This window comes from Planococcus citri, chromosome 1, assembly GCF_950023065.1.
Source record: "Planococcus citri chromosome 1, ihPlaCitr1.1, whole genome shotgun sequence".
Taxonomy (NCBI): Eukaryota; Metazoa; Arthropoda; class Insecta; order Hemiptera; family Pseudococcidae; genus Planococcus; species Planococcus citri.
In genome coordinates this window covers 66746581-66765919 of record NC_088677.1, presented here as the reverse complement: position 1 = coordinate 66765919, position 19339 = coordinate 66746581, and the positions used below count along the sequence as shown (strand labels likewise).

The 19339-nt window shown below is 34.2% G+C and overlaps 1 protein-coding gene across 3 annotated transcripts in view; it reads left to right on the top strand.

Moving 5' to 3' along the window:
* The window catches only part of LOC135833415 (sprouty-related, EVH1 domain-containing protein 1-like), a 44942-nt gene that overhangs the window by 15181 nt on the left and 10422 nt on the right, over window positions 1-19339 (top strand). For 2 of the 3 annotated variants that reach the window (XM_065347226.1, XM_065347225.1), the window contains exons 2-4: window positions 17935-18220; window positions 18323-18491; window positions 18601-18659. In XM_065347226.1, the coding sequence (XP_065203298.1) occupies window positions 17935-18220; window positions 18323-18491; window positions 18601-18659 (514 nt within the window). Of the gene's footprint in view, window positions 1-2365; window positions 2440-17934; window positions 18221-18322; window positions 18492-18600; window positions 18660-19339 lie in introns of those variants that run through there. The other variant, XM_065347224.1, reaches the window with a different exon arrangement.

The window sequence follows — 19339 nt, the reverse complement described above, 5'->3', positions numbered from 1 at the left end:
AACATGTATCTTCCTCTTTAAGGTACTTTTACCTATTAATGCCTACGTCGCGAAAAAAATTCTAAACGTGATCGGACTACCTATACTAGGGATCTTTGGAATGCGTATGGAAGAGAAAAATTATAGTCGTAGTCGTCGGAAGAACGACGGCGACAGCGACGCCGGAAAATACGGCGACGTAGCCTATCTAGACACGACCAGACTCAGCAGACGACCGCCAACGCGGAAAATGTAGCCGGCCGTGGTGATGAAATTTTCGTACTAATGGAAAATTTCACGTTCGCGGGCATAAGGGTACAGGTGGCAGCGCCTATTTTAACCGGTACGCATGCTTCATCCTCCTCTTGGTATTCGTCATTGGCGCTTAAGTCGAATTTCCACGACCACCGAAAACGCTATACCCAGCCCCTCGGCGTTCAATGTTATGTACCCCCCGACACCCCCCCCCCCCGCCTCACATGAGGTACATTGTTTTGTATGTATTTACAAAGGCCGATGTGCGTTTGTATACGAATGTTGAACCTCGTGCTGCGTATATATTTAAGGCGGTATTAGGCGATTTGTTTTTTCCTGCTGAAGGGGTTCTGTGGTACTGTGGTGTTGGGAAAAATAAAGACAGAAAGGATTGCGACCAGTTGGGCCATCCGCGTTGTCAATCTTAGTGTGATTTTTGGTTCTGGGTGCCTTCGAGGTGTTTTTGGTGAGACGTTCTGGTCCCGGAAGTGGTCCATGTACTCGTATGATGATGTTTCGTCTGTTTGGGTTTACGTCGAGAATCGTGTACGGATGAATTGCGGTGATTCGAATTCGAGGTGAGTTGAATCGAGTTGAGTACGATTTTTTGATGGAATTGTGACGATATATTGAAGAATTGGCGATGATTGTATAATTGTATATACTGAATTGAATACGTGGAGCCGGATTTGGGTTCAAAATGTTGATCTGATTCTGATAGTGAAATACGTCAACTTTCTGAGAAGTTCGGTGTGGTGTGGAAATTACGACGTGACGAAGAAATACTCGTACTCTCGAAATGAGCTAATTTTTTGCATGTAATTTAATTGTGTCAGGAAGATCAAAGGGTATTATTGATTTAGGAGAAATGAAAAATTGTGAATGTTAGTTGACATTTTTCAAAAAGTTGAATTTTTTCTGATAAATTGATCATATTTGGGCGATTTTTGTCAATTATTGTTTGTTGAAAAATTCGCGAAAAATTGGACGAAATTATTCTCGAGTTAAGAAAACAAATCAGCATTCCTATAAAAATTAATAGTATCGATTTTTTCACCACTTTCTCTGTTTTAGAATTACCTAAAGTGCATCTAAAATGATGAATTGAGATTTTTGAGGCACCCTCAGACAAAGAGGGGAGTGGTAAAATCGTCAAATTTAAATCCAGTTGTTTGCCAAATTTTCTATTTTTTTTTTTTTGAAAATTTGAATCTTTGATTTGAAATTTTTGGCAAGGTTTTTTGATCATTTCACACTTTTTTTTACTATCCAGTTCAGAAATTATAGACTCGAATCTTTTTTTTTTTGTTAAACACTTAAAATTACTCTTTCTTGACAGTAAAAGAAGATGACCAAAAAGCTAACTATTTTTTCAGCAGTAATTTTTGCATTCAGCGAAGTAAAAAATTGAGAAAGCATAGGAGCTTTTTTTTAGCAGTCTGTGATCTTATGTCTTGTAAGACGAGAGATTGGAAGCAGCTGCAGGTCTTTCTGCGATGCTATAATTTCGTTGAAAAAATCGGATTCTGGTCTGAAAGTTATGATTTTCTAAGGAGGAAAACTTGTGCTTACGAATTGATCAAAGCATTGTGAAAAATTTTTGGATTGGAAAATTTCAATTTTTCAATTCAGTTATGAATTAATTGATAATTTTTTCATTTTTTACGTAAAAAAATGCCAAATAGATAACTTTTTTGAACGAAATGTAATCAGTTGTAAAATTTTGATGAGAAATGTGATCAAAAGTGACTTCTTAACGGATATTTTGGAGGGGGAGGGGTCAATTTGATCAATTTGATGACACTTCCTGCAGTTTTGACAAATCATCATTCAAATTTTGAGAATTTCCGAATAATTCTTGGTATTTTTCAATAACCTAAGCAGTTTGTGCAAAATTTAACCGAAATGAGACATTTTCTCAAATTTTGGTCGTTTTCTAATGCTCTATCAATTTTTGATATTTTTGAGAGATTTTCACAATCGATTTTACAATTTTTATGTTACTTTCTTTGTGAATATTCATTTCTAGCTCTTTAAGTATTATTTTTACGTTGGTCTTCAACCATTTTAAGTAATATTTCATTGATATCTGTTGATTGATCTATAATTTTATAGATAGCTAATCCATCTTAATTTTTCTTTGTTTCAGGTGAGTACAAATTTGCTTCCAAAAATGATAAAATATGAACTCGCGAATGAGAATAAGTGAGTAATTTTATAATCCTTATGAGAAAAGTTACGTAAGTCACTACCATACTACACCAGTAACCTTTTATTTTCAATGGCAAATCAAAAGAAAAAAATTCTAAAATTACGGAATTGGAAAATCAGCTGAAATAATTGTCCATCAGCATCAGGTTCGAATTGAGGTGATCTGATTTTCCGAATACGAATTTGGAAACAGTTGGTCAAATTTTTGAGTTCACAAACGATTTTAATTTTTAATGAATTTTTAAAAAATCAAACTTGGATCAAAAATGGAAAAAATTGAAATTTTTCCAAATAGATCGAGAAAGCTGAAAATTGTGTGCCCTGTTTTCGACCCTCCAAATCGATTGGAAATTATTTCGAACCATTTTAAGTGGTAGTTCTGGAGCACCCTATAGCAGATTTTTGAAAATTGAAATTTCCACAACATTTTACCCAATTGAGCTGTTGAAATGAAATTTCCCATTTTAATACAGCGAGTCGATTGGAGGAGGTTTCAGGCTGTTCTAGAGCATTATTCGGGTATATCTTGAAAATTTCAGATTTTCTAAAAAATTGTCTGAAAGCCGTCCAAATTATAACTTAATACCTTCTATAATCGCTCAAAAACTCAAGTTGAAAAATGGGAATTTTGAAAATTGTAATTTATTTGGGTTCGTAATAGAAAAACTGCATTTGAATGAAAAATTCTACGAAATTTTGAATACGAAATAATGAAATGAGAGAGAGCATTGTTTTCAAGCATTTGTCTACTCGAGTTCGAATGCTTGAAAAAATTCCGAATATTCTGAAGGTATTGACCAAAAAACTCTTATGAAAGCAATCTGAACTCTGAAGCACTAAAATAATTCTAGGGATAGCTTGACATTTTTTTGAAAATTTATTTTGAAATATTGAACACATTTTCCAGGTTTGAAGAAGAAAAAAAATGCAAAAATGCTTTGTGATCTCAGAAAATTTCTAGTCTTGCGTTGAGTTAATCTTTGAAGCATATCGTCGTAAAAATTTCGAGTACGTTATTTTTTTGGGAGGATTGGTGAACATTATTTTTTCGTATTTTCACCGAAATCAATTTTAGTGCAGTGGACAATTTTCAAGGTCAAGCTCCGAAATGAACTTTTACTTTGTTGAAAAAATTTCTATCGATTTCTGTACTTTTTTCTGCAATATTTTCAACGCCAGTTTTCTTTTTTAACGAGAAATTTTTCTGAGGTCAAATTCATACTCTTCATGAATCATCATTTCACCTAAATGGGTTTTCATCAGAAAATTTTTCTCAAGAGCAGGAAAATGTTATCCACCAAATTTGCTGAATCTGTACCTTCTTGATAACAATTTGATTTCACAGGTCTCCGACTCCGGATTCGAATTTGTGTTACAGATTGGTTGAAAATTTTCCCAAATTATGATGAAAATTGATTTTTCCTGTTGTGTTTGGATAATTTATTATATACGTATTATGCACATTTTATACTTATTCTTTCATATAGGAAAAAATTTCTAGGAAAAATCTCTATTACATACCTATTTGATTAGAATGAGAACAATAATGTCTCTGTGGCAATATAAACTATTTTACAAAGGGATATTAGTACGCAACATCCATGACTTGTAATCAGCTTTATCTCAGTTTTGATTTCAGTGAAAAAAAACTGCATCACTTTTTCCCCGTAAAATACCGAGTGATGCAGTGGCTCAGAGACAGACCATGACTCAGGTTTCCTGTTTGTCTCATTGTTCAGATTTTTATTCTGAAATTCTATCTATACGTTGTACACCTAAATATAGTAAAAAAAATTTTTCGAAATATATTAAAAATGAATTAATCGAGATCAGACAAACTGACGAAGAAAAATTGCGATTTATTATGAAATTGAACAAATTATCTTCTACTACCTATCTTCAAACTTGTTTTCGTATTTTGAGTTGTTTTCTTCGCAGGCCAATTTATTTTCGTAAGAAAATGTGATTTTCGAAGCTTTAGGTCAGGAAAATCATGTCAATTTTTGCTTATTGGATTGAAAAATAAGGAAAGTATTCTCGGATTTTAAGCAAATTTCTGAGGAAAAAAATGGTTAAAAGGCTCGCTTTTTGTCAAAAATTTCCAAAAAAGCACTACCTTTTCAAAAACAGCCAAAATCTCGCCTTTTCTTCTAGCAAAAGTTCTCTGTATTGGTTAGAAAACAAAACCAAGAAAAAAATCGAATTTTTTGGCTTCGAAACCTTTCAATCCCGCAAATCTTTCATCATGCACATTCGAGATTCGTCGACGTCGACGATAGAAGATGGCCTTTAGTCTTTTGTTGAAGTCTGTCGTCGTTAGACATACCATTTCCAAAGACGCGACGAGACGATTTTAGAGTTCGACTCGCGTATTGTATCTTTTGTAAGCCGCAAATGATCCAGTGGCGGGATGATGGAGTGCGAGAGAATGTGTAAGAATGCTCTTCTATAGGCAAATATTCCTTCCTTTTTTTTTCAAATACGCGATGAATGGAACTTCTGTAGTTCGGTTCACGGGTCTGTTCAAAATACACATAGAGACAAACTCCCCCTTCATCGTTAATCATTTGAATGACGCGATGCGACGACGACGACGACGGTGGCGTTTCTCTCTAGGTTTAGGATGTATTTATGCTCCTGCTCTGAGAGATGAATACGTAGGTACGAGTATATACGTATTTTGAAAAAAGAAAAATCGTCGCGTGTATATGTATGTATGATGGAAGATGGCGAGCATCTTCTGTGATGAAATTGTTACCATATACTCGTATGTACTATATGTTTTCACTGTCGTATAATATCTTCATATGTGTAGATATGTATAGAAGAACGATGCTAATCGTTTCAAGTGTATAGAGATTTAAGAAGCCAGCGATTTTAAATTTAGAACGAATTTCGTAATGATGAATACGTCCTATGCAGATACACGCACGTTCGTATTTTAATTAACCCACTTTTATACGCAGCAGCCCCTCTTTTATTTTTTTCCCAATTGTTAATGACCCATTCGAGATTATAGGAATTATTTCGGGTTTGGTTCGAGGCTAGTACGAGTGTCCCTTGTGTGTCTTCGAGTAATTAGTACATTTGAAATAATTTTTTTTTATTGGTCCCCAATCCGCACGAGGTGGTGAGGATTTTATTCCAAAATATATTCAAAACTTACATCCAAGATTAAGACTAATAATCTACAGGTTGTCTGCCCCAACCCATACCCCCTAGGCGATCACCAAGGGTCCCGACCACTGATTCCACGTGTTATTTGGTCCTTGTCTAGTGAAGTGCTGCTCATTTTCATAACATAGCCAGGACCACTAAGCTGTTTCAAGGTTAAGATTTGAAGGGGGAGAGATTAGAGCCTAGAGGGGGGGGGGGTCAGCTGGAAGTTTTTCTCTGCTTTTTAATAAAAAACCAAAAAAAAACGAATCTTTTTGAAAATTTGAAACAAAAAATTCAAAATGTTTAACAAATCTTTTTAAAGTTTTTCAAATCTTTGATGGATTAATTTTACCAATAAAAAATGCTGGGTGTCTTGAGTAATGTCAGGCCTTCGTCGAGGTATTATATTCGCTAAAAAGACAGAGAGTGAGTCACCTATCAGCTCAAACTCATCGTGTGGTAGCTCATGGAATTGCTCCACTTGTGCTAAGTTGCACGTGTCAGCTACTCATTTTCCAACGGCTGTTCCGTTGAATCAATAGATCCCTCCGGTGACGTAGGAAATATTTATGAAAGTCATGAAAAATCATGAAAAATTCATGAATTTTACTCGAAACACACTTGAATTTTTTTTTTTAAATTCCATAAAACAGAGTTTGGGCAATTCCACAGTTCTTCAGAATTGGACTCGTGAATTACAGTTCTTTCCCTGCAATTCCCAATACTAATTTTTCTCAACTTTAGGATTTAACGAATAAATTTGAAATGAAATAAGTAATTGCCTCAACTGCATAATAATCATGTCAAGAGTGATATTCCAAAACTCGCTCTGTCCATTTTTATCGAAGTGCGTTTTTCAGCGGTACCTGGTAGATGAAGTAATAACTCACATTCCTACATCATCAACCTACCAAAATGAGGTGTTAAACTCACCTAAATAGCCAATTCACTAAAAATTAAAAAAAAAATAATGTTCCAAAATGCGCTTTGTCCATTTTTATTGAAATTTTTTTCAGCAGTATCTAGTGGATGAAGTGTATACTTACATTCCTACCTCATAAATCCACCCAAATGAAGTCGTTACCTTAATGCCAAATCCGAGTATGTCCATACCAAAAAAGTACGATTTTACGCATCACTGATGAGGTTCGGATATGCTCGGAAGGGTTTGTTGAGTTCTGATTGAACGTCGGTCAGCTTCGTGCATCTTTGGTGGTGCATTTTAACTGTACTCAGATGCAAATTTTTCAATTCAGGGCTTCCCAGAGTCTTATCAGTGACGCAAAATGGCGATGTTTTTTTGGATGGACATACTCGGATTTGGCATTAAGGTAACGAAGTGTTAAACTCGCCTAAAAATCCAATTTACCCGTTTAAAGGGAAACTGTTTTTCCTCTTTCCTGAAAAGTTGTGAAAATGGACAAAGCGAGTTTTGGAATATCACTCTTCATGTGTTAATTAGTGAATAACACCTACAAGGAATTGCAGGGAATTGAGAAGGTCTGATTCTCCATGTAAAGGGAATTGGATTCCTGCATTTCACGATTCTGTTGCCTTGGGGAATCTTGATTCGAATCCAATTTGAATCATAAGAAACGGATTCTTTCTCGATTTTCTCACGCAATTAGAATCATGCCAACTGTGCCATAAAAGGAAAAAAACAAAAATAAAAAATAAAAAATTTGTTCAAAAAATCAGATAAATGAAAAAATTGAATGGACCTACTTGCTTACAAATTTTAAAAAATTTCCTCGCAGTTTCAAGTTATTTAAATTTTTTGTGAAGTGGGAGGGGGTATTTTCATGCAGTAAAATGTGAAAAATAGGTCATGAAAAGTCATGATATTTTTGTCTGGAAGTTTTGTTAGACACCCTGAAATGGCAACATTGACAGTTGGTGCACTTGTTTTTTCATCAGGGTAGTGGTGTATTAATGACATGTGTCAACTTCAAGTGGATAAGACTTTTTGCAAGGATAAATCTATAGTTTTGCACGTAAAAAAGAGAAAATTTGGTTATGGAGGGTTTTTGAAGGCACCAATTTCATATTTGATGACTAGTTGACATGACATCTGAAAACACTTCATCTCAGCATGTTAAAATTTAAATTATTGGTGTCAGTGTGAAATCGGCTGCAGAGCTGTTAGATACAAAACGTATAGATACGTGTTGTTTCAATTTTGTTCTTTGAACCAAACTGTTTTGTTATCCCATTTCATTCTGTTCTATAAAAGGAACTTTATATAAAAGTTGTACCAGTATCATTTTGTTTTGTTTCATGTTGTTTTGCTCCAGCCAAAAATTCAAAAAAGGTGAGAAAAGTAGACAATCATGTTCTAATTAATTTGAGGATTATACCTTTTCTCTACTTTCTCCATTCTGAATAAAATCAAAGCAAGTTCCAGAAGTTTTCATTTTTTATTAACAAATGCAGAAAAAAAGACAAAAGATGGATGAGTTTCTTCAAAATTTGGCCACAATTTACAAAAAATTTGCCATGAAAAGCCAAAAATTTAATAAACAGAAAAATGTTCAAAATGATTCATTTTGTTATAATGCTGATTTCCTATCTGGTCCCTAGACAACCCCATTTAAACCAATGTAAAATTAATCACGATATAACACTCATGAGCAATCATAAATTGCGTTTTAACGCTCTAAATTTCAGGAAAAATCACATTTTTTTAAAGTGATTTTTGACAGCAAAAAACCACTTTTTGTGACAAAAAAGCTACATTTTCTGAAAATTTTGGCAGCAACAACAGTTTTTTTTGCAGTTTTGATTTTTTTTTAAATGTGTAAAAACTTTTTTGGCAAAATTTTGCTCAAAAATCTGTTTTTACTCAAACTTTCAACAGTTTCAGTTCATACAAACAAGTAAAATTATTTTCGATTTTAGCCAAAAAAAGTAAGATTTTTTGACATCAAACTTTAATAGTTCCCTTTCAGATTTTTTTACTCCTAAATAAGTACATAATACAGCTAGTTGTTCAAAATCCAAAATAAAATTTACGTCTGAACTTCCTTTTATTACACTTTTTTTGTTTTGAAACGAGAGTTTGCGATATTACGCTCATCAGCGTTAAAATGAGACTTTTGCCTAAAGCGTGTTTCGGCTTATAATGCTCTTTTTTCGGTCCCTTGAAGAGCGGTATAACAAGCTTTTACAGGTTGTCTTGCCGCACTATATGTCTGAAATATCTCAGGATCCTCCTTCTTATGATGGTTCTGAGTCAATCCTTCACACCTAGTTCTTCCAGTATTGACCTGTTTGTTCTTTTCTTGGTCCATGAGATTCTAAGCATTCGTCTATAGCAATACATTTCAAATGCATCTATCCGTCTATGATTTGTTTTCTTCACTGTCCATGATTCCAAGGCATATAGGAATATTGAGAATATGAGTGTTTGGGATAGGTTGTGTTTTATTATCGGAGTTATGCTGAATTTTTGATCAAAGTGATGTCATACTTGATGAGGAATTTCAACACTTAATGCATTTGATTTTTAGTCATTTTCAGCAATTTTAATGCTTTTTGGAGTGATTTTCCATCATTTAACACATTTTTATGCGTTTTCCTTCAATTTTACCAAAAATTACCTTTTTTTGAAATTTTCAGCGATTTTACATCAATTGCACGACTTTTTCACATATCCGACACCTCTCCGGCCCAATTGACTTAAGATAATCGGGGGTCTATTGTACTTATTTTCAAGGTTTTGGATTTTTAGTAAGGATTTTTAATTTAATTTCGTGATTGGGATTTAATTTTTGCCTGTTTAAACAGTTCAGTTTTTAGAGATGATCTAGATTACACCTTACACAATATTCTATTTACATTGAGTTAGGTCTAATTACATCTTAATAATTCTACGTTAAACGAATTTACAGCTTATAATTTAGGCTTAGGCTTATGATTGATTCGTTGATCATGAAAAATTGTATGCAGTACCTATTGTGGGATCAGAAAAAGGAGTTGAGTAAACTGAATGAATGGAACTGTGAGATGTTCATTTCTGTGGTATTTCAGCAAAATACATATCCAACTGTTCCAAAATTTGAACACCTCAAAAGCAGGCATTTTTCCTACACTCTATTAATCTACTTCATATGCCACCGACTTCCACACCACGTGGGCATTACTAATAAGCAATTAAGCATACGTGTTCTGTACATATGTAGATTTATAATTTATTGTGTACTGTACTCCATCGAACGACTATAATGCATTCTGCAAGCACCATAAAAATTCCAAGTCCTTTTTTTCTCTCACATCTCTTCAAGCACGTATGCAATGCATATCTTCTTGCAGATATATCGACCAGGACGCCTCTGCTGTAGCTCAGCACAGCTCACTCCCCCCCCCCCCCCCCCGGTCCCATTCCGCTGCTTCATCGCTTGTAATTATAAACAATAAACAAATTTCACTATTATCACACCGGAAATGGCTTTATAATAACAATGTAACGTAATTCAATAGCTATAATACCGGCACGTCTTCGCCTTTTTTAATTCCCTCATTCATGTATGCGTAGACGTACTATACAGTACTCATATATGCCGGTATGCTTCTCGGATAAGCTATTGGATTGCGAGGTCGAGCATGTATATCGAATCTAAACGAGAAATACACTATACAGACGCGAGCAGGGGAGATTTCGCAATAAACATTACTGGTAAATCGTACGCCGGTAATGTGAGTTATAAAAATGTACGTGGCTCGTATAGGATTGTTTTTTGAGTACCTATTCATTTACCATTTTCTACTACCTATGCAGTATGCAGTTGGTTTCATTTTTGGTGGAATTTTTTGCTATTTAGAGGGATGCCCAGGGCTTGATCATTTCTCCTACTCAACAACTGGGTCTTTACTGCTTTTGGGCATTCTCCCCTTTCAAAGGAGGTTTTTTATTATGCTTGGTGGATTTTTTTTTTGATTTCAATGGACAGCTGCGTCTCTCTTCATCTTATCAGGACCATTTTTACTAGAAAATGGCATTTTAATCGAGAAATGTGGATATTTACACTCTCCAATTTGAACGAAATCAAGCCAGATCAAAAAAGCATGTCCTGAAACCCTCGTAACTAAAATTGCAGGCCCTAAAGTTAATTTTTGGTTTTTTGGTGAATTTTTGAAAATTTAAAAAATCCAAAAAAATTATTTTAAGTGAGATTTTCGAACTTTTTCATGAAATAGAAATTTTTTCAAGCAAAGTGAACCAATTCGAATGATTCCTTCCATTCAACTAAAACACATCAACAACTCGTATTAATTTTGAACCATTTCTGGAGCCTCCAGCAAGTGAAAAAAACAAATAGGTACTCTAGTTTTTTTGGTTCTGAATTTCTATGAAAAGTCTGCAACCAATTAGTTCAAAAACCATCAAATTTTCGGCATTTTTAGCACCGTTCGATGAAGATTTATCATCTTGAAATTTGAAAAATGCTAATGTTCGCAAATACATCATAATTTATGATCGATTGATCGTCCATTCCACATCGCGAGCTTCGGAATCTATCCATATTTTCACGGTGAGAAAGGCGATGAATTTGACGAATACGTAAATTTTAAACGATACGATACATAATCAAGACTATTTCCGGTCGTCTCGCGTATAAATAAATTAATGGAAATTCGCCTCTCTCCGTCGCCTCCTTCCTATCGCGTCGTATTGGCGGCGGTTTGTCTTCGTCACAGCCGACTCTATTTTTGCGTATCCTATTTCCTATGCGTAATCTGTGACTGGTGGTGGCTTCCTTCGGCGTAATGATAATTTCGCTGATTCAGATCACCTTGTATAATGTACTTACTTCGTGTGTGTATTTCACAAAATAATACACTTACTTGGTGAATTTTTTTGCGGCTGAAAATTACGAAGCCAACGACGTGTAAATTGATATTGAGGAAAAGCGTTGTCGTAGTCGTCGCGACTTGGTCGGTTGAATTTTCTAACGGAAACGTCGATGAAAAATTGCTAGCTAACATGGTGACGTGCTAAGTGAAAATATGTATGGTACGTCTACGTACGCAGAGCTGGGGGAAGAATTTTTTAAATTTATGAAGCACCGAGGCGAGCTGCGAGCGATTAATTTATCGGAATCGTGATCAGGGGTGCGAGAGAGGGATGGCTTGAGCGGAAATTACAATAGAATGAATCCTCATCGCGCCACAATTTTTTCCTTCAGTCTTCGTCGTCAGTCGTCTGACGGTCTGACCGGAAATACGCGATAAAGGTTACTTCAATGTGTAATATGTAAGCGGATGAACGAGATTCATATTGCTGTGATTTTATATTGGTTCGATTTCGTTGGGGTTTTAGGGTACATTTTACGATGAAATTCCCCCCCTCATCCCTCAAAAGTGCTCTAGAAATCTAATTTAGTTTGCATATTTTTTATGGCCAGAAAAATCAAGTTGGTTTATGTTAGAAATAGGACTAAAATGTTAATGAAGACGTGATTCGGGCTCGAAGTCAGAGGCCCCCAAAATTCATATTCGTAGTATAGAGGAGCTTGTTCCACGTCCATTGAGCCAAAATTCACGAAAAACGGCTTGCACAATAAGGTATGGTCGATTTTCAAAGTTGAGCCCCCTCTAATTTCGAGTAAAAATGAGCTGTCGTAAAATTATTCAAAAGTTACCTTGCGACCTATCAAAATAAGTTAAAATTTCGCGAAAAATTCAAATATTTCAATAAAAACATTTTTTGGCCATTTTTGAAGAATTCGGACTTCGAAATTCAGTCACGATTTTTCGGACTTTTTGAAAAAGTGTCGTGTGACCTATCAAAATAAGTTAATTTTTCGCGAAAATGTCAAATATTCCAATGAAAATGTTTTTTGATCATTTTTGAAGAATTTCGAGCCAAAAACTGTGCCATGATTTTCTGTATTTTTTCAAAAGGGGGTCTTGTGACCTATCAAAATAGGTTAAAATTTCACCAGAATGTCAAAAATTTCCACCAAAACTTTTTTTGTGCAATTTTGAAAAATTTAAATTTTTGACAACTGTTGTAGCAGGAATTTGGGAAATAGAAAATCAGTTGTTTAAAATTCAATGGAATCTCAAGTTATTAAACTGCTCAAAAAAAGTTTCCAATGAAAGGTGTGATTTTATGCCGAAATTTCAACCCGTTTTAATAATTGGTATGACATCCCTTTCCAAAATTCCGAAAATATGGAACCAATTTTTGACTCAAAAATTCTAACAAACTGCTAAATAGAAGTTTTGATTAAAAATTTTGATTCTTCTGTAAAAATGTGATTTTAATGGGTTTCAAAGCACCATTTTGAAAAATCTCTAGTAATATCATGATCCAAATTTAGGCTCCAAATTCTTCGAAAATGCTCAAAAAAGAGTTTGATAGAAATGTTTGACTTTCTGTTGAAATTTTAACCAATTTTGGGTCGCATGACACTTTTCCAAAAAATCGTGGTTTACATTTGGTCTCAAAATTCTTTAAAAATGCTCAAAACATAGTTACGTCGAAATATTTGAATTTCTCGCGAAATTTTAACTCATTTTGATAGGTCGCAAGGTCACCTTTGGATAATTTGTATAACAGTTTATTTTTTCTGGAAATCGGTGGGGGGGGGGTTGACATGGATAATTCCGCAATGTCCTATTATGTCTGTTGTTTTTCGCGAATTTTGATTTTTTTGAGGTGGTAGAAGCTCTGGGACGAAACTAGAGGATTTTTTTTGGGGGGGGGGGGAGTGTGCAACCGAAAATATGCTACTGCTACTGATATGAGAAAAAAATATGTACCAATTTTACCGAATAAAACGAAAGATGAGAAAAAAATTCTGCCAATTGATATCATAGGTAGGTCTTCTTATGGCATTTATTGTGACTTTGAAAAAAGTTTCCTTTCCCCTGTTCAATTTTTAGAAGCTTCATTCACGGAATTTTTTATTTTGTAAAAATTCGTATTTTGATACCTAAGTGAAAACACAATGTTTTCTATGTGAAGACGTGAAGAATTTGATTTTTTCGGTTTCAAAATTTTAGAATTTGAATGATGATTTTTTAGAAATTCCAAGTTTGAAAAAAAAAGCAAATTGACCCTTACGAATTCAGCACAGAAGTTTTCCAAAATTAGTATTTTGATATGGATGAAAGAGCTTCATTTTTTTTATGTGAGGAGTTTGATTTTTTGATTTCAAAATTTTCGAATTTGAGTGATTTTTTTTAGATAAATTTCAACTTTGAAAAAGAAAAGCAAACAGATCGAACGAACAAGTGAGAGGAAAATCTTTCGAAAATTTGAGTTTCGAGAAGTAAAAAAATGTTAATTTTTTATGTGAGGAGTTCAATTTTAGTTTAAACATTTTTTGATTGTGAATAATAAATTTCTAGAAAGTTTGATTTTGAAAAAGAAAAACTGACAGGCCTGATCGAAGCGAGGCCAGGGCTGAAGTTTTCTGGTGCTAAGGATTTCCATCTTCTCCTTTTCTTGGGCATATACCTTTATAGTTTTATTTCAATGATTGAGGTTCTAACAGGCATAATTTTTTTCTCCGTCGTTCATTCAACAACATATCGTATTTTGTATGTGTGATGTTCGAATACGTGCAACTGGACTCGGTTTTTAATGTTTTTATTCCGCTGCTTAGACACTAATTATCGGTCGCAATGTATCCTCGTATAGAGTATTCGCTACTGGAATTCTAAACTATGGTATTGGATTTCTGCTCACGTCTTGGAGGGTGCGGCACGACGATGCGGTGCGGCGATGTCTTATAGCCTGCTAAATACGTACGTTCAGCTTCGGTATACCTACTCGAACTTGGAAGAATCAGTTTGATGGCTGCGAGAATGAAAAGAGAAGATTTTGCTGATTTTATTTTTCATGTATTTTTATTCATTTATTAGCAATATTATATGGTTTATGAGAGATCAGAAGGTTCTTGAAGGCATAATACATACAACATATACTTTATAATACATCTGAATGATGATGAAAGATTAAAATTTTTCCCTCTCTCAAATACGAGTATGTACAAGCAACCGCATTGTAATCTAATTTCCTTTTGTTGGAGATGGTAAAGTCTAAATTGACGAAAAATGAATTCCTCACCGATCCCACTTCTGTTCAATGGAGACCCTAGTTCGTCAATTGGTCGCATAATTCTGTACTACTTCGACCTATTAAACACCTAGTAGCCCTTGTAATTGATATTGACGCTGGTTAGTTGAGCTAAAGATATGTACGTTTACGTAAAATGACATAAAATAATCAACCAATAGCTGACCATTTTTGCTCTTTATTTCCAATTTATACAGTCTACTATCCTTCTGAATGTCTTTTTTTAAGTGTTAATTAGTAGGTAATTATAGAATGGTGTGATTTCTCCGAAAATGAATTATAGGACTCAAATAAGCTTTATCAAATGTATTTCTCTCGTATTCTTACGCATCGTGCGTCAACAGAAGCTGCGCAACGATATCACTATCTACGACCACCTATGAAAAATTTTCTAATACGTTGATAAATTTTTTTGTATTCAATCGTGGTCTTCGACTTCACAAGCCGCACCGAGTCGTATGCCCCCGCTCTCATCTCCTCCTTCGGTGCGTCGTCGTCGTTGATCTCGTATGTGTTGTGTGATCGCCGATCGGGTTAAGAAGAGGGTATGGTACGCAAACTGATGAGCACGTGATGGATCGTTGCGATCGGTGATTCTTTTATTATGCTAATGCGCACGTGGTACGCTGCAAGGATGAAGAGAAGTGTTGGAAATATGTACAATTGGATGAATGGTGAAATGTGTTTGGAGAGGTTTGTCGCGAATGCGGATGTAGTGTATGAATTGGTGCGGAACTGGGGTTGGATTCCAATGTGGAGTCGATTAAAAATATAGTTGACCTTATGTCTGTTGAATTGGAGGGATGAAAAGTGCAAAAGTCACTACTTCAGTTGAATCATAGCAAAGGTTGAAAAAATTGGAAAATTTTGTTGAAATGTTGAGAATTTACGAAAAATTTATTTCAAAAGAACTTGAATCAACGAGTGGATATCTCTCTTTTTTGGGAGGGGGATTTATTTTCGATTAGCTTATCCTTCTGTTTTTTGGCAAAACTGAGAAAATCTGACTTGAAAAAAAATGATATTTCGCGAATAATTTTCACTTATTTGAGTAGGTAATGTGGGCAAGGATTTTTTTGCATTTTTAAAAATCAAAAATTTTAAATCAATTTTTTCAAAATTTGAAAAAATGAAAATTTTGGAAAAACAATTAAGCTACTTGAGTATTGGGCAAAAAAATTCGCTTTTATCGCGTTCTTTTGAGATTATTCACCACAATTTTATGGATGAGCTTTGTCAAATTTCAAAACGCAAAAAAAAAAAAATGAAATCAGCCCCCATTTTCCCTCACTTTTGATGCTATTTAGACCTGGAATAAATTTCCGAGTATCGACCTCGAATAATACAGCATTTATTCATAATTGTCGTTGCTTTTGGAAAAGTACAGAGACGAAGTGAGAAAATTTTCAATGTTGATGTCAGAAGGAGAAATCTAGAAAAATGGGAGGGTTTGGGTTTGAAATGCGCTGAAAAATGCCCGAAAATTTTTAAAAAACAATCCGTTGACCTGTTCTGGGGTCGAAAATAGGACGAAAATTGAGTTTTTTCCATCTTACTATTTATTATCAAAACTTACTGTGGGTTGCTTTCTCGATCGGAAACCAATAAAAATACATAATATTTGAAAAATAAATTTTTTACCCATAAACTTTCGTGGTACAAATTTTGAAAAATTGAATTTTTTTATGCATCTTTTGGGGAAAAAATGCCGATATAATGCAACTCGCTAAAAATTGTGGCTTTTGCAAAAAAATTCCAAAAACCCAAAAATTCTCCAATTTTTTCTAGAAATTGTCCGATAGTCTCGCTTTTTTGCTAAAAAATGCTAGAAAGTCTCGTTTTTTGAACCGAAAAATTGAAAAAAATCTCCCATTATTGCCGAAATGCTTGTTTTTGGCCAAAAATTGTTTTTTAATATCATCTATGTTTTACAAAAAATTCCAAAAAGTGTTGCTTTTTGCCAAAAATTGTTCAAAAGTCTTACTGTCTGCCAAAAATTGTCCAAAATGACAGATAAGTGATCTCTTTTTACCTAAAAAGTACAAAAAGTCTCGCTTTTTGAAAAAATTCCCAAAAAAATAATATGTAGTTTTTTCGCCGAGAATTCCCAAAAAAAAAAATTTGGAATAAATTCTCGCAACAGCTAAAAAAGAATTTCACTTTTTTTTCAAAAATTACCCATTTGTGCCAGGGCAATAATTCTCTAAAAGTTCTACTTTTTGTCAAAAATTGTGCAAGTCTGTCTTGCTTGATTCCGAAAATTGTAGAAAATTCTCGTTTTACAACAAAATGGCTAAAAATTGTCGGTTTTTTTTTGAAAAAATTCCAAAAAGTCTCACTTTTTCAAAAACTGTCCGAAATCCTCGATCTTTTGCCATGAATTTCCAAGACGTCCCTCCTTTTGTTAAAATTGTCTACATTTCGTTTTATTTAGCCAAAATTGTTTTTTTTTTTGCCAAAAATTGCAAAAATTCTCAATTTGTTGCCAAAAATTGCTCAAAAGTTTCGCTTTTTCGTCAAAAAGTTTTAAAATTGTTCATTTTTAAAAAAATTAAAAACCGAAACATTTCAATTTTTAATATTTTGTGTTTTTTTTGGTGATTTTTTTCTCATTATAATGATTTGGTCGCATTTTGGTTTCTTTTTTTGTCACTTTTTCAAGCTTTTTTGGTTATTAGGTAAAGTTGATTTTTTTTTTTGAAAAAAATGTCATTTCTGTAATTTTCAATTTGACATTCACCACTTCAAGGATCAAATCTGCATCCACCTCTTCCTCCTCCCAAAAAAACATTCCATGATTTTGACCTCTTTGGACTCGTTACAATGAACGTCAAATCAAGAAATGCAGTCATCTTCGAGTGAAAAGATTTTGACAAAATTCTATAAAGACCTTCATTTTGAATTGAAACTGATCCAAAAAAAAAAGTTCAGTTCTAGAGATTTTCCTGAAAAAAAAGAGATATGAATGAGTCCTCAAAGAGTAGTCATTCACGAAAAAATCGTCATTTTTTCGCTCTAGCTCCTGCCAACCCATTTTGGGATGAATGCGAATGTCTCATCGTCAGAGGATTTGACTTTTGTTTGAAAGCTACGAATAATTCATCTTATTCAAAATCATTTTTTTTAATATACCTACTTATATTGCCATATCGTGTAATTTTTGTACTCAAATACGCATTAAAATAGAATGTATTTAAATTCGACGAAATTTCTAATTTTTTTGTGTGTTTTTGTTATTGCAGTGGTTACAACGGGACGGTGTTGGTGCGTCTTCGAGCGGTGGCTATGGAAAGAGATGACAACTCCGACGGATGGGTTCCAATGGGAGCCGGCGGATTGTCGAACGTATGCGTGGTCAAAAGAACAATACCAACTCCTCCATTACCCGACGCTCCGGCTGCCACAGCTACGTCTTCCCTTCCTGGCGCTCCGGCCGGCGGCGGATGCCAGGATGCCAATGGGAACTCCAATAATTTGAACATACGGTTCGAATTCGTTATTTACGCGCATCGACTAATCGATGGCGAAGTGAGTGAATTTTCTTCATTCGTCTACTTTCTAGTTTCCACGATGAAAAATTATCACCTATAATATGTACTCAACTTTGCATTTGTATGATTTTGTTCGCAGTTGGTTTTTCGATGCGTTATTTGTAAAGATTTTGAATACAATAAAGTGATGCCAACTTTCCACAATTGGAAAAGCGGCGGCAAACGAGTCGGATTAATATTTCAGACGGCTGCGGACGGCAGAGTCTTTGATAGAGGGATTATGGGCGTGCTGGTTGAATTATCAGCGGGTATGTGTACCTATTAGAAATGCGTATAATATTATTTTCAATGTGCTTAAGAGTCGGTTTTTGTGACCCGAATTTTTAATGGTTTTTTTTTCGTGTTTCTGTTGTACAGGCATAGACTTATTACCGACTTCGTTCCCTTCTGTTGAAAGTGACAACGAAGTATTTATGGTGAGTTTGTCGTATATGTACTATCATCTGCGTACCTGTATGCGATAATTATTATGCCTTAGAGTAGATATGCGATTATCCTAACGAGTCGAATGATGTCGAGAAACTTCTGAGCGAAATCTTATCACGATAGTTTTTTAAAATCGGGCAAAAGGCTCGCAAAAATGGATGGAAGTTTCTATTATTATAGTGTCAAATTGGTTGACATTTTTCAGAGGTGTCTTTAAAATGATTTTCGAGAATCGAAGTCGCCTCCAGTGGTAATAATTGACCAAACGAGCTTAAATTTTTTTTTTGAGAGAGAGAAAACGTTCCGGTGGTTTTCCAGTCATTTTCGATTTTTAGAAGTTTTACACATTACCAAATTGGTTGAATTTTAAAGGTAACATAGTAGAAAAATCAAATTTTTAAAAAATCAATGCTCTTGGGAAAATTTATCAAATTTTCGTTTTTTAAAAAATCATGTAAAAAATATAAAAAAATTGAAATCTGTAGAAATTTAAATTTTCATTAATCAAATTGTAGAATTGCCATTGAAAAGAAGAAAAAATGTCAAAGTTCAAAATTTTTTAAAAATAATGCATACTTTTGAAAAATTGGTAAAAAAAATTATTCGACAAAATGCGTTGGCTTTTGAATTTTTGTGAAAATAATTTTTCATTGGAGTACGTGTTTGACTG